The sequence below is a fragment of the Cydia splendana genome, chromosome 15 (genome assembly GCF_910591565.1).
Source record: "Cydia splendana chromosome 15, ilCydSple1.2, whole genome shotgun sequence".
NCBI lineage: Eukaryota > Metazoa > Arthropoda > Insecta > Lepidoptera > Tortricidae > Cydia > Cydia splendana.
The window spans coordinates 11,163,973-11,181,281 of NC_085974.1; the positions used below are offsets into that span (position 1 = coordinate 11,163,973).

Genomic DNA, 17,309 nt, shown 5'->3' on the forward strand with positions numbered 1-17,309 from the left:
GCTCCGACGTTGCGCTCACTGTCTAAACGGCGGCGGCACCGATTGTGCGAGGACATAAAGAACATGCCACTGTTTAAGCTCAAATTACCACAACATTGCAATATAAGCGTCTTGAGTGAGGCCCATTTTGTGGATACTATGATGCCAGGGTTCAGAACACGAAAAACAGGTGACCGACACCGTCAAAAGGCAGGTCACTAAGAAGATTTTAGGTCATCTGCACGTATGTAATTGAATTACGTAAAGCTTCCATGTATAATAATTTATTTACATAATGTTTCCCATGTTTTTAAATATGGACGTTCACACCGGACATGTATTCGCACAGCTCGTGGTGTCGAATCGGAAAATCACAGGGAATCGGAGCCGTGCTGCATACGCATCTGGTGTGTATTGGCCTTTACTATCGTGTCATTATGTTTTTGAAACCCCGGTCAATTTCGCTTGAAGGAATCACTTCGTTTATGTACTTATCTATCATTTAAATTCGAAAAATAAAATTTGGTCTGTTGCCAAGTAACGAGGTGTCATTTAAATTACATTTTAAGTAGTCCAATAGAGCCCCAGGTTTAAAATGGAACAAAACTACAATATAAAATGTTTTACTTTGATAAAGATAAAACAAATGACCTTTTCATCTAAATACATACGTGCAATTGACGCTCATGTTCGGTTTTACAAGATCCGTTGATCCGAGATATCATTCCAATTATTTTACTTTTAAGAGAAATAACGGAGCTTTATAAAACTGGACATGAATCTCAACCTACAGTTGACGCCGTACGCCGCGTACGTCCCATCGGATGGTAATAGAGCAACATATTTATAGGAACGTTGTATGCAAAGTACGACATCAACGGGGAGACCAATAACGCTGATTTTGACGATGCTAGAAAGTTTGGTGTTGACTGTACTGTTATAGTGTGTTGGCATGGCATTCCAGAGAGACTAGCATCGTCTAAAGGCCGAACCACCGCAGTGCGTGCAAAGATATGTTATATTTTTTTATACATTACAACTGGCGTTTGCAAGCACGTCTATGTGCAGGGAGCCAATGACGTGCACCATAACACTTCTGAGGGTCTAGCGCGAACTACGTTCGACGTGTTGCCTCTCTGTTGCACTTGTAAATTCGTACGTAAGTGTGACAGGGAGGCAAGTGAGGCAACACGTCTTCTGATGCGGTTCGACCTTTAATCAGCCTATAAAATATTTAATAATAAAGATTGCACTTACGATAGATGGTACCGCGAAGTGGAGGGTGGGTTGGGCGCTGAATTCACGGAGGACGAAGAACCTGAGTATCCGGAGCCGGCGGGTGACGAGCCGGCCGAGGGCGCTCCGGCCGCCGTCGGTATCGCGGCCGGCTCGTAGTACTCGGTGGTAAGGGTGCGGTCGTCGAGCACGTGCTCCGCGTTGTGGGCCTTCGATGCGGACTTAATGTCCATAAAGGCCACTGTGGCACAAATACCGCACCCACTAATCGCGCTCCCGCCCGCCAGCGCGCTTGCGTTCTCCGTTCGACCCAGCAACTTGACATTCTGGACTCGGCCATAGCTGTGGGGAAAAAAAATGTTTACACATCGGAAATCGATAAATAAACAAAATCAATATCATCAGAATTTATAATATGGGCTACGTTATATTATCTTTTCAGTTATTTATTTTAAATCATGATGACACTGTTATACAAGAGATACACAGTACAGTCACCACAGGGGATTGCTATGCCATTTAAGGTACCGTCACACAGGCGCGTTTTCCGGGCGGGGCGTGAGCGTTTTATATGTAAAAGCGGCGCGCCCCGCTCACCCGCCGCCCGCAAAACGCGCCTGTGTGACGAAGCCTTTAGGGTTCTTGCTACATTCGAAATTCTATAGCATTAGTATTGAAGAACCAATTTAGCTAGGACCCTAAATGGCGCAACAATCGCAGATCGTGATGGCACATTAAACCCTTATAGTTCTTTTTTTTTAGCATTAGAAAAAGACTACGCGTTCTTGTCGAGTCTTTTAATAAAAAAGGTTTTTCCTTCTAAGTTTTGAACCATCGGTCCAAAAAATATGAAAAAAATGATGAAAATAGTGCTTCAATAAGTTTTTGGCAAAAATTTCATTTTTGGTACAAGCTTTTATTGCTGACTGTACTTTTCTTACGACAGACAACTAATACTCTTCGAGACAATTCTAAAAACCCCTAACACAATTAGGTTGCGTTGTTTCACAGAGTTCCTATGGCCACCTCCTGTCTCCATCATCAGATTCCATTCCATAGATTCCATTACATAGTTACATACAAGTCGACCTAATAAAAGCTTGTTAAAAACTCATTCACATAAAATTAAAACAAACTTGATCAGTTAAGCCGTTTATGAGTTATCGCTAAAAGTCTTCCCTTCTTATTTTATTTAAAAGCCTGGCAACCCTTATTTGTGACTAGATTTTCGCAGGCAACCCTATACCATTGTATTTGCAATAAAATTACCATCAGTTTGATGTATAATTCAAGCGTCAGACAGATGAGTGCAATTATCGATATAAAATCACCTCTTTAAACACGCAACCTCATAATAGTGACCGGAAAAAGATAGGCAACCTAGTTGATTTATACTTTCCATTGAAACTTATTTCGTTCGTCAGACAAATCAGATTTATTAAATAGAAATTGGGTTTAAAAATAACTGCTATCTATGTTTCTCTAATAATTATCTGGTGCTTTATTTCGCGCACAGTGTGAAATAATTTACTTTAAGTAGAGGAAACATCCAAATTAGTAATTCTTGTTTCCTGTTTACTACAAAGAGAAGAGAACTAAACATAAAACGGTAGAATCGGAGGAAAATAAATGTATTATATACATAAATGACAACAATGATATTATTATACCTACCTACTTCAAAGAGGTCACCAATATTCACGCCTACCATTAACCAGCACACGTATGACTCATAAAATTACTTTTGATAAAAATGAAATATCAATTTTTCCGAGTATAACAAATAAATAATTATTCTTTTGTTCATTTCAATTATGTGTCATTGACCTTTACCAGTAGATATCTACCTACCTATAATTAAATAAGACTAGATTAGATAGATACATACAAAACGTAGAAGTATGCATTTGTTTCAAATCAAATTAAATGAATATTAATGGGTAAACTTCATGTCGCTTGATTCGTACCTAATATAAATAGCGGACCCGGTAATCAACGTCAGTAAAAATAATACACTTGACATCAACGTACCTATTTATGTATGTATCTTGAAGATGACTACGTTTTATATCTATGCAAGTTTGCTATTCAGAAAGCGGACTGACGTCACCCAACAAGCCGGTATCTCCCTCCCCCTTCCTCACATCCTGCCTGATTGGCCTCGCTTCGTCGCACCGCACGCCGCTGCCGCCGGCCGTGCGCCTAGCTACCCTCGCTCCCGCTCCCCGCACTTCTGCTCGGTGCCACCTTGCAAGCTCGCAACGCAACACAGTCAACGCAGTTGAATCGAGTTTCACACGGAAACGGGTACGACTAGCGCGCGGCCATGTTGTAAGAGTAAGTATGGCAACGTCGCACTACGCGCACCAGACATCGACCGATTTAATCACTCTTTGGCGCTGTTCATTTTAAATTTACATTTTACTCGTAACTGCCGATTTGTAAATACGTATGTGAGTCTCAAGATCAACCATTTTATTTAACGTGCGCTACATTCGCTACATTATCATAATGATACCTACTCACATTTTTTAAACCATTTTAGAACCAGTGTTAGTTACATATATTGTAAATATGTACATATATTATTATTTATTATGTATGTACTTATAGTAATAAAACTAATAAGTGATGATTTCCATACTGAAAACACTATTTATCTACCTATACCAAATTTCATGTATAGCCTGTCCGATTTCTAAGATCAAGTTCACCATATATTTACTATGGTACACTTGATCTATACAGACGGACAGACTAATCGTGTTGAGAATGTATAGAACAGACAAGCAGTTACATCGCATTTATAATTATTGTTTAGGTTGAGGATCACTATAATGAGTAAAATAAATATTTGAAGTTTCTGATATTTTCCAAAAAAAACTGTTTGGAATTATCAACTTTTTCCCTCGTCTCGTCGCCATGGTTACGTTCCCCTGGACAGCTGTAAAAACACTGATTTTAAGGTATTTCAATTTATCAAACTTGGAGTTAATGGTAGTAATAAAGACATTTCCATAATAGGCCATCTACTAAACATGTTAGTAAAACGTGATACAAAATTTTTTCTAACAAACACCACTAATCTATCGAATACCTTTAAACGAGCAATTCTTGTATATTTATTTGTTTATATATTTCGGGAATCTCGGAAAGGGCTCTAACGATTTCGATTAAATTTGCTATATGGGGATTTTAGGGTGCGATAAACCGATCTAGCTAGGTCTTATCTCTATGAAAACGCGCATTTTTGAGTTTTTATATCTCCCAGATATTTATTCCTAAACACAAAAAAGTTGATCCACTACTCTAAAAAAGATACGCATTATGCTTTTACTAAGTATTTTTAAATATAAAATCTTATTATAGCGCGAAGTTCGAAACTCTCCATTATATGTATGTGGCCTGGTCCGACATGCACTTGGCCGATGTTTAAATGAAATGAAAATATTCTATTTTCAGGCAACTATTGGCCCATAGATAAATACCTTAAAGCTAGCATACATATTATTATAAAAACCTTACAAGCTAAAATTTTTTTTTCTTTATGTTTAGTAAGTAAACAATCGGTACTAATAGCAACACACTTAATTGATCATTTCATTAGTAGACCTTATTTCATTAAACTAAAGTTTTCGGATGGTCAGTTAGTTGTGTCAAGTCAAGATGGTGCTAACCGAATAATAACAAAGTTCATTGCCCTCAGTCCGTCAGTTCAGTCCCCATAGGCGTTCTTTTGATCCGAAAAGTATCAAGTATTTCAACTTTCACCAATGTTATCATAATTTCTTTCGTAAATCGATAGTGGGTCGAATGAGTCGTACCAATAAGCATGACTTGAATTAACCGCATCAGTAGTCGCGTTGTTGCCTAAACATACCTACATTAGTTTGTTATTAATTACGATTTCACATGGTTTACTAATTAGTTGCAGAAAGTTGTTTATTAGAATTTTGTATTGCATAATGTTCAGTGATCGGAATAGGCAGAGTATATTTACCTACACTTGGTAGAACAAACTAATGAAGTGGAGACTTCCTTGCGATAACATTTTTTTCCGGGACTTCCCGGATTTAAAAATCAGTAAAATAAATAAAATCTCATAATGTAACCCCAATGTACGTAAAATTAAATAGTAACCACAACACTACAAGTTTGTACTAGTTTACGAGTGATAATATAACATTATTGTATTTATATTATTTCAAACTTGTCCGTCTCTTTTACGCCAATACCAGCTGTGTTTAAGTGAAAGAGATAGAAATAACAGTATTACTATCTACTATGTTAATTGTACTTTCCATTGTTATCGTCTAAAAGACAAAGCAGATGTCGTTATCACTTATCGCTGTTACCTGCAACCCTTTTTATGCATTAAATAGAAAGTTGACATCAGTTTCTTACTATCCCTCGTCGAGTACGTACGGAAGTGTAGATACTGTGTTTTTTGGATATTTGACATTTGCTTGTTTACTGGAATTTCGCCTGCTATACTTGATTACACACGGCCTGAACTCGGACACCGATTTTGCTTTGGTTGGATTTGGCGATTACTGGATACTGAAAACACCACGGATACTGCAAAACTACCAAGTTTCAAGGTAAGATAATGTATTTATTATTTAACATTTTTATCCTTTTCATTGTGTGTATCGAAAGTAAGAAAATAAAGGCTGAAATATATGGTCACGAACTATGACTATTGACTTGAGTCACTTGCCTATGTTCATAATTTGGCCGTGTAATGTATTAAACCTACATACATTATACTTACCGTACTGTACCTACATAAATAGACACGTGTAAGCTTGTAACGATTTAAATCATAAATATATGCGAAAAACACTGGTGTGTACTTGCCAGACTACAACTAAATTTGAGAAAACGGTTGTAAACTGTACTCGGAGTTTGAAGTTTGTACCTTAAAATGGGGTTTTGTGTTATTTGCAAGTTTGCACGTGTTGATTTTGATGAAATAATAATAACTTTGTACATAAAGAGACTTTATTAAAAATAAATATAGAAGAATCCGTTTATATATTGATTGTTTTATTTTATGCCTATTTATTGTTTTGAAGCAGTTTGCATTGTTTTTTGTACTATTCAGAACAATATTAATTATTCGGTAAGTTCCCGGGACTTTAGTCCCGCAAAAAAATGTTGTCGTAAGGAAGTCTCCACTTTTTATCTATGTTCTACCAAGTGTAGGTAAATATACTCTGCCTATTCCGATCACTGATAATGTTACTTGGTAGAAATATCGTTTGGCAGAAACACTTGCCATACTGGTTTTCGCATAATATTACTTCGCAAAATTTATTTTCGCATAATATTATTAGGCAGAAAAGCCTAACCTGAATATTATGCGAAATTACTATTATGGTAGTATATATTTATGCCAAAGTATCATTGGACTAAAAGTTTTTCTGCGATACGTGTTATTCGAAGTGTATTTCTGTCAAAAAAATGGTGAGTGTCGTGGAACACTCGGTTGGAACGAAGTTAAGAAAGGCTGGTGAAGTGTTCAGGTTTATGTTTTGTCGCTGGCCCATCTATGTTTCACTTTTATCGAACTGAAATTTGAACATTGTCGTAGTGACATTTAAGTCGAATTTCAAATATCTTGAAAATGTAACATAGAACCCTGTAATATTGGGCCAGTGATGTTATGCTCTTCATGGGTGTCCGTCATCCACATTTTCATTCTTATTAGTCTCATTATATATTTGTCAATAGTATGGTCTGTGACGGCAAAATCTGACACTAACGTACATATTTCGCAAAAGTATGATCTGTGACGGCAAAATCTTACACTTTTTTTCGCCTAGGCCCCATCCGCCAACCGTCCGATAAGGAACTTCGTTCCAATAATATTCTTCCAGATGAGGGTAACTTCGCAGAAATAAATAATCAAGTAGGTATGCTGTTGCGGATGGACAAAAGAGGCGGGAAGTTATTGTTTGGTGTGTTCCGGCTCCAGGCGGTTGGATTAGTCAACTCAACTCTTCGAGTAAATCGTAAACGTTAATACTGAATTATCCAGTTCGTAAAGTGTTTTATGGTTAAGGCTGGTAGCCAACTTTGTATCTATCATGTTTTCTAGGATATCAGTAAAAAGTCCCACTGTCGCCGCTGTCACATTCTAGTGTTTGAGTTACGGGCAGTTTAGGTGAACTTGCTGCAAATGCGCCAAACACACAGGCACCACGCAAAATATAATGCATTCGTGGTTCTTGATATCTTAGGTACACAGGGTACAATCAAACCTATTGGCAGGCTTCACCGAGACGGACAGTTATGACGACCTCGCTAGAAACCTGAACCGCCTACGTGCCACTGCATTTTATTCATGCAAGAGAGGCTGTTTGTTCCCTCGAACGATTCGTACCGCGTCGCTGTGCATTGTTCGCTTCTCGAGAAACGACACGCTTTGTGAACAGAAAGTCACCGTTCGAGTATTGTTGAGTTTGGAAAAGACGAACCACTGCTTTCGAGGTTAATAACAATAGCTACGGGGTATGAATTTAGAACAGAGTTAATTTTGTAGTCAGGTAGGGGACACAGGACGGGGTACACAGGGTATATACGGTCTGCTTGACCACACGCTGTCCGCGGCGGGCGACTGCCGCCCGTGACCGATGACGGCCGAATGCTATCTCCGTAAATATTATGTGCGTGGTCTTGTTGACCCGTCTCCCGCGACGTCAACTTGTAGCAGACCAAGGTTACCCCGTCGCGGACGGCGACCAGCATTCAGTTCAAACGTGTATAATTTTTAATAAAATGGGCCACTGTCCCATGAAAAGGTATAGTCTTGTGCCTTTTGATTAACGGTCAACGGTTTGAGTAACGGTATTGAGTAAAAAATTTCGCACAAATACTAAAAATATGCAAAGATGGCTTTGAAAAATGTATATTTTTGATCGATCTTGATAATTTTTTATTTTGGTAAAACTAATAATTCAAAAACAACGACATCTGCGATTTCGGACCGCACAGCGGTCTCGCCCAAGCTCAGTGAGAGAGAGAGAGAGAAGAATCATGGCTCCTTAAGTCGTCTGCTTCGGGTAAATTAACAGTCACAATACGAACTAATGCATGCGTGCAAGAACTCGGCGATTTGATAAAGCGAACGCTAATAAATAGCTAACGCTGACTGGTGCAATTAGGTACGTATGATCCACGTGGCCGTGAGCCAACACAACAGCGCTACGTTATCATTTATTTATGAACACTATGAAACTTGAATGGACGCCTAGCCTAACCTAACCCACAATTCATTGAATCACGGCGAAAAATAAGAGGCATCCGGGATGAAAGTCGTGACAGGGAATATCTGTGGTAGCAGGTTAGCGACGCCACACCGACGCAACGTCATCATCGCGTCTATCATGCTCCACAGAAGTCACAATCAGTGAGTACGCAAAACGCAGGTGTCTGCGTTGAGGACCTGGTCATACCGCTGTGATATAAATGTTATAATTTCGAATCCGACTGCAGAACGTTAGGCATATGCATATACAGTTGGTTCCGAGTGAGAGTAAGACCCTCAGCACACGGCGTCATAACATAAGAGACGCGTAAGGGTATCATAAAAACGATACGAGTACGAGGCCCGTTGTTCTGCGCGCGTAAAGGCTCCGTCACATTGACGCGGTAGCGGAACCGACGCGGATCGGAGGCGGAGCGGATGTGCTGCCTGCGCCCGCCTACCCGTAGCCATAGGTAACTTACAACGCGGGTCCGCGATCAAAACGCTTTCAATCTGCCGACCGCGCTCAATGTAACATTCACCCGCCTTGCTACCGCGCCGCTCCGCGAACGTTCCGGAACGTTTCCGTATCAATGTGACGGAGCCTTAAGTGTAATAGATTTATAAGTGAAATCTCATGTTAATTAATTACGAAGAAGCTTTTTGCGTAAAAAGTTTTTTGCGCTTTGTTTTTTACGTTACGACGCCGTGTGCTGAGGGCCTAAGCTAAGAGAGGCAATACTGCTCTGCGATCAGGCGACACGTCGCTCAGCGACGCGTCACTGGCTTCGAATGGTATTTCATAGAAATACATAGGAACCAGTTGTGTCCTGTGTGCCGCGACGTGTCTGTGTCTGTACCTTTAGATTGATGTGAACATTATTATGAACATCAAAAACTAGTTTTACCGTTTTTCAATACAAGGAACAAGTTTGTAAGGGTTTCTTTTTTATCTAAGACGTAAATGATTCTTTAAAGATACGTTAAAGAACATAAATCGTGTGGGGCGGATTTTTATTTCCGGCTCGAGGTAGGGGGTGGTGTGGTGCGCCTAGAGTAGAATAGGACAGAACGGGTCGCCGCGGCATTTGGGAGGAGGGGCTAGGTAGTTCAATTCGGTCGGTACAAGGCTATTATCATCGCTTGCTGAGCGTATAGTCTTAGTTAAACCAGTATAGAGTTGAGCTTTTATAGGTCCGTGCTAACTATGCGTAAAAGGTCAACGCTAGGCTGAATCGATGCGCTTGATAGGCGATGGTAATAACAACTGAGTTCGGAGAGCCCGTGGCGGCCCGGATTGCCAGTGCCGGTCGATAGAGCGAGGCGGCGTGGGTGGGGCCGAGCGATACTGCACAGGGTGGTGCCCTCGCTCTCACCCCGAGGACCCAAGCGGCAACTTTCACGTTGCATAATAATGTTACAAACACCCTGTGTCCACGTTACCCGACCCACCCCCACCCTTTTAAGCCTGAACGTCTCCTGTTCGATTTGATGTACCAGATCCATTTTTATCTTATCTGTTTGTAAGTTCGGGTTGACTGGTGGTGTGACGCAGCCTTCACATGAAAATATTAGTATTGTATTCACTTTTTTCTGGTAATAATGCGAATTACCTACGCGTATTTGATATTAGTACCTAGTCTAGAAAGCATATCACCTCTCAAACAAAACCCGCCCCAAAAAAGTTGTCACAGAGCGGAGCTAGCAATCGCGATGTGTCAATACCAAATACCAACCCATGCATGTTAAACATAATTATTCAAGTTTATTTTATGGCAAAACTAATGAGATCCGAACTATTGACATACAAACCTGAACAAACGAAATAATGCATCCACGTACATAAAGTGTTTTCATTCTTATGTGTCTTATCATGTAAACAAACAAACAAACGTCAAATCCATAGAAAAATTATATATAAATACTTACACCACCATAACACCCAACTCACTTTTGTTTTAGTGCCAGATGCACGCAATTACTTAGAAGCCGAAGCGGTGCAGCATACGCAATTGACAATATTAGCTTTTACCAAGTGGGTTTATTTTATATTGATTAAAGGCGTGATTAAACCGCACACGCACACGTCACGCAAGCGGTGTACAGTCTCTCATAAGGATCTGTATACTACAACGCGCACATGAACGTCTACGCACACGCATCCGGTGTGCACAGGCCTTTAAACTAACGCGATTTCACTCATCTGCCTGATTTGTCTGCCTGTGACCACGGACGTAACATCACGTTCGAATCGTCAGGCCAAATAATAAAAATAAAAAATATGTGTATGCGATTAAGTCCCGATTCAGTTTTAATTTTTTTTATTTCACCTTAAAACTAATGGATATTATAAAATTAATGGAAAAAAAATAACTTACTTATTAGTCTTATTACATACAGTAAGCATATTTAACGAAATGATTTTCGATTTAGCCCACTTTACAAAATTTGAAATGTCAGTTGATATGGGTTTTCTATTATATAAGTGCAAAATAGTATTTTATACAATCGTGATATAATTGAGAGCTTTTCAGTCGAGTACCGTGTTTAGGCAACGAAGCTTGCTGAGTTGCCTAAGTAAGATACGAGATTGAAAAGCTTGATTATATCACTATTGTATACAATACTTTTTCTACAAGTCAATAAAAATAATATGTACTTTAAACTAGTAGAATCATACAAACAAACCAAACCAACAGTATACAGCTAAGATACGCGAGCAGCCACGATACCTTCATACACGTACGCGACAGTTGATTGAGATGGTGTTGCAGTATTTCGTGTTGAGTAAAGGTACTGTTACACATGCTCTAAAATAGCATGCTAAAAAGCGTGCTATTGAGTATGCTCAATACGAGCATGCTTATGAGCAGTTTACATTTGCTAGCAATACGCATGCTAGTTTTAAGTATGCTCCTGAATAAGCATACTCAATGCAAACACTCCAAATACACATGCTATTTTATAGCGTGCTCTCTCGCTCTCTGTCAGTTCAAACAAAGCTATGGACAATCAAACAGCTATCCGTATGGAGCTGAATAAGATCATCCTTTTGCTGGCGATGCAATGCATCCAGAAACTTATATCAGCTCGGCAAAAAAAGAAAAGAAAGAGAAAGATTTGGGTCCGTGATTGGATATCTAGAAGACAGACATTTTTATATTGCGGTATGCGGGGATTCCACAAGCACTCGTTATTTCGATACAAATTTGAGCGTTTTTTCGTCGCCCCAGCGAGACATTTTGGCGTTAAAATTGTTCATGCGCACCTGTTGCAAACGACTGATCGATACTAGCATGCTCAATAAGCAAACCTGTTCACACGCGCTAAAAGCACGCCCCCCTCCACCCGCGCTGCAGGTAGCATGCCCAAAAATCGCACGACCGTTGATTTTTGAGCAAACTCAAAACGAGCATGCTCATTATTAGCAATGTTTCGACACACATGCTACTAAGTAGCAATTGCTCAATAGTGGCATGCTTTCGTGCTAGAAATCAGCATGTGTAACAGTAGCTTAACGGTAGACTTGTGGAGCTAGAAATTAATTAATAATTTTAAGAAAATAATTTAACACTTCGCTGATTATTCGCGTGTAAATAGTCATAATATGTCGATCTTTTTAACCAAAGTCAATGTCGAGGGGTCGGTCGTGTCGTTTTATATACAAGATAAGGCAAAGTTAAAGCGATAAATATAAGTAATAAACACACTTGAGTTCGTATTTAAATGTTCGAAACGTGCACGAAACCAGCTTTCGAAATATCAAACTCTACAATCTAGCGGCATTTTAAAGTTCAATCCGCAAAATGTCAAAATATTCCCACTTAACGATGGTAAATTGTAAATAGATAGGTAAATAAAGGTCCCCAAGTAATCTACAAAAGCTAAAATTTTGCGATTTGTTTCGAAGTTGACTGAATGTAATGTAAAAGTAGGTACGATATCCAATCCAACGACGGACAATTACTAAAGAGTTTGTATAAATAAAAGTCTATAACCAGGCGGCTTAGCACGGTCGCGTTTTTATCCCTTGTCACCATGCCTGTCACGTTCTAACAAGTATGTAAGTGCGAAAGGGACGCGCATAGTGATAGTCGATAAAAATGGAACCGTGCTGAGCCCGCAGCACTGGATTAAATGACGAAGAATACATTTTTGAGGTGCATATAACCAGCATAACGAATATGCTGTTATGCTGTGATTAAATATTTTAACGGAAGACTTTCGTCACACCACGAAACAAATTAAAACATAAGCAACCGCACTAAAATCGAATGTAGTTAAATGCATGGGATATATTCGTCCATAGTAACGAATAGGTACCAAGTTCAAAGGGCGATTAGAAAATACATTACATTAACAAATAATTTGTGGAGTAGTAGGAACAAGTACCTATACCTACATATAGATATATAATGTACTTGGCACCGATGTGATTAGATAGGATAGCTATTGCAACGTGTGAGCCGAACATGCTTTGAGCAGTACGCAAATAAAATGCGGAATCATACGATATCAAAGTAAGGCGCAGTGGAGTTGTGCGCATCACCCCGCACCCCGCACCCCGCGGCGACCGGCTGGCATCGATCGGTGGCGGGGACCGCGCCGAGCATACCACTCCGCGCTCGCTGGACTTTGCGTTGGGTATTAATGGTAATGGTAATCAACAACTCATTGTAGGTGTATAGTAATACTGTGTATAGTAAGTATATAAGATTCACGTAATAAACAATTTCAGATTTAGGGCAAATGTTGCGTAATATATTGAAGGTGGAACTGTGTACTCGAAATCATAAAATCGTGATGTTTTCATACAACACTGAAACAACACGATAGGTAGTTTTAAAACTACATTTTGTGCATTAGTGATTATCAGTAATTGTTGTCACACAACAGGATAGTTATAAAATGGCAGCAGCGAATTGCATAATCTAATTATCGGTTTCAGTACCCTAATTTAGATATCATTCAACGTAATAAAAATATATAATTAAATTATTTAATTGCGTTTAATGAGTCCATCAAACTTGAAAACGGGAAAATTGGTAGTCATAAAATAAATTGTCTTACGTAATAAATGAATGGCGCCTAGCTCTTAGGTGCACGGAAACTAAAATAACACTACATACTTTTGCAAATTATGTTTTTTTTATAAACCGTAAACATTATTTATGGCCAAATAATATTAATCTAAAATAGACAATATGAGCAGTTGAGCAATACAAACACATAGAATATTATAATACATTTAAGATTTTTTTTCACATTTCAACGCCTTAGCGTCTGTAGATTAAAAATAAGTTTTTGTCAAATAAAAACATTTTTGGTACAAGCTTTTATCGCTGACTCTACTTTTCTTACGACAGACAACTAATACTCATCGAGACAATTCTAAAAACTCCTAACACAATTAGGTTGCGTTGTTTCATCACAGAGTTCCTATGGCCACCTCCCGTCTCCATCATCACTTCAGACCAGTTCGACAGTACCATATTATTGTATTGTCGTCAGAACTACATACAGCTGCCAATTTTCATGACGCTACGATCCTTGGAAGATGGCTAAATTAGTTACCTTAGATTCCATTACATAGTTACATACAGGTCGACCTAATAAGCTTGTTAATAATCCAGTTTCAAACTTTAAAAATGGTTCTATCTATACATTCCACCAATTAAGTTTCACTTAATACCATAGAGTAGACCATTTATTATATGCATAGCATGAATTAAGCAGTGTTATTGTTATTATTGATTATTAAGGTAATAATACTCGTAAAAATATAGAAGTACCTACTTATGATAAGATAAATAAAGCAAGTTTTTATATATTTTATATTTAAAATGTCAAAATTAGCTATGGTTAGGTAGGCATGTAATGTACATTGTAAATATTGTAATAGCTGTATGGCACGCCACAAAGGTTTTTATTTTTCCTTGAAACGTTAGGATCGTTGTGGTGTTTTGCAATTTGCACTTTTTTCCTGTACCTTTTTGCAGTGTAACATACGTACAATATAAACCTCACGACAGTCACGACATATAAGATACCTATGGCATACCGGCAGTAGTAGCGGCATTACAACATATTTCAGGACTGACATTTAAAATAGGCGTGAATTTTTTTTCAAACTGGTTTAATAATCTTTTAAAAGACCTCTACGCGAATGAAGTCGCGGTCGGACGCTAGTTTAATATTATTGAATAATAAAAGTACAACACCAAAAACGTTCTGTTATAACAACACTATTGTTTCATTTTAACAACGGCTCATTTAAACAGCGTCTGCTCAATAATAATATCAAGATTACGTACGGATTCCTCGAACAAAAACAAGTAGGTACGTACAGACGTGGAGCCATGAGCAATGCGACGTTGCCAGCTCGCGCCGGGCGCCACACAACTACATTTACCCAACGGCAGCCAACACGATATAGCTGATGCGAGTTTGTTTGTGAGCGAGTTGATTATCGGTTGACTGGCTGGCCTGGCATAGAAGGCAGTTGAACGGGACGGGCGCACGGACGGCCGGCACTCAACTCGACCAACCAAGGTTTCGCTTGTTGAAATAGCCATACCTACCTGATATGCTTAAAATAAAACCTTTGACGACAAGTATTTCGAGATAGATGGCCTTTTAGATCTTGCTCTATTATGTGAGTGTATTTTTATCAGTAGTAAAAAAAGAGATCATCAGATTGCCAGCTAATACGCATATAAAATAGAGCGGATAATTTGATCTGATTTTTGAGTAATATTGTTCTTTTTGGCTTTCCCGCTTTGAAAAAAAAATTACACGTGATATCTTCTGTGACCCCCCCCCCCACCCCCATCGTGATCATTCGGTATTCGGCCTATTCAGCCACTTTGCCGAATCTGTTACATCTACCTAAAAAGAAAAATTACACAATAAAAATAACCAGACACCACACACGCCAACGATACCAAAATATATATCGCTCTCTGTCTAGCACCTATATTGTGAGAGAGACAAAATATACCGAGCGATATATCGTAAGGCATCTTCAGATGCCTTGCGATAAGATACCAAAATATACAGCTTCGTGTGTGGACTCTGTCAAATAATACGTAAAAGATATCGTCAGATGTTGTATCTTTGTTGACAAGCGCATAACAGTAATAGCACAGGTATTTTTTATAAGTTATGTTAAGTTTTGTTACAGGTAAGTTTTATGTTAATAATACGTAGAACATTTCAGTTTAACTATTGTTAAGCAAGTTAGAACCGTCAAAACCCCTGCCTCATTTGCACCCTAAAGGCCTGGCCAAACAGCCGGCGCGACGCAGCGCCGCGTCCGCGCCGCGTGATGGCGACGCGATGCCTGTTCAAAGAGGGCGCGCGCTGATCGCGGGAACGCGGCGCACCGCTCGCTGCCTAACGTCCGATCCGACTGATGTGACCTTGCGCGACGCGGCGGGCCGCCGCGTCCGCGCGGCGCGGGGCGCGACAGAAGCGGGGCGTGATACCGGCGGGACGCAGTCTGTTTGACGTCGGTAACCTGCTGGACTTCCGAGCAAAGCGGCTCTGACGCAACGGCCGCAGCGTCAGTGGCTGCGTCAGTGTCGCAGCGTTAACTGACGCAGATTCGCTTCCGAGCGGCGCGACTCCGGCGACAGTCGCAGTTGTTATTCCATACGGTGCAGACTTGATGAACCGATTAATTATGAAAATATTATTAGGAGAAGAGGAGGATGACGATCTTTTGCTTCGTTACTTTTACTGTGGAGCGAAGCCTACCCAACTCAATTTTCAAAAGTAGAATAGGGTGAAGGCACTTATAGAGCATCTTGAAATAAAAACCATTTAAACGAGAACAATGACAAATTCAGGAGCTTTTGTCGGTTTAAGGCGAGGTAAGCTCTTAGAAACGTAATTTTTAGTGCCATTTTATTAAGAAACGGCAAAGATTAAACACGTGAAAAAAATATATGTTGCTTTTGAGACCTTTATGTAAGTACGTCGGGTACTCGTTACATAATTGGACAAACTTCGCTCGATAGAAAAAAAATCCAAACATACCCATATTTTCTACCTTAAAACTCATTTCATTTCAATATTATACTACTTGATGTATTGAAAATCACATCAAAATAAACGTCTGTAATGATGTAATGTTCGTCGGGTTTAATATTGTTAATTTCGTAACACATATAACTTTAAACTCAAAATTTACGAATTCACGGCACCATTTACTCGCGCCCCCGCTGCCAGCCCGCCGCTCAGTCCCGAGCGGGACGCGTTGGAGGTCGGACGCTTGCCAATTTTTGAAGCGCTCCATATTACGATTGGTTGATAGTACCTACAGTTTTCATGGTATAACTCTAGATTCTAAACTCCAGTGGGGCCCCCATATTTCTGCTCTTTCGAATAGACTGAGTTCTGCAGCTTTTGCAGTGAGCAAAACTCGTTAGCTAACCGATGTGAAAACAACTCGATCAGTATATTTTCATAACTGCCATAGCATTATGTCATAAGACAGAAGGGGCAACCGTTCAGATACTATTGTAACATTGACACGACCGAATAGTTACTAGAGTTAAACTAAGAAAAGTCTGCAGCGATTTTGATAGCCCACGCGTTTAAAATAACACTTGCACTGCGCGGGCTATCAAATCCGCTGCAGAATTTTCTTCGTCTAACTCTAAATACCATTTTACCATTTTTATTCTGCAGAAGAGGGCTATTCGAACAATATATAAAATGAACCATAGAAACTCACTTAGAGATAAATTTAATTAAATTGACATAATAACAGCGCACTGTCAATACATTTATTAGAATACTCTGTATATAGGTATATAAAAATATTGTCAATTTAAAG

The 17,309-nt window shown here is 39.3% G+C and overlaps 1 protein-coding gene across 6 annotated transcripts in view; it reads right to left on the bottom strand.

Annotated features, from left to right (window-relative positions):
* LOC134797623 (protein split ends) overlaps window positions 1–17,309 on the bottom strand; it is a 125,019-nt gene that overhangs the window by 93,184 nt on the left and 14,526 nt on the right. For all 6 annotated transcript variants that reach the window (XM_063769944.1, XM_063769941.1, XM_063769943.1 and 3 more), the window contains exon 2: window positions 1,237–1,557. In XM_063769944.1, coding sequence (XP_063626014.1) covers window positions 1,237–1,557 — 321 coding nt within the window. The remainder of the gene's footprint in view (window positions 1–1,236; window positions 1,558–17,309) is intronic.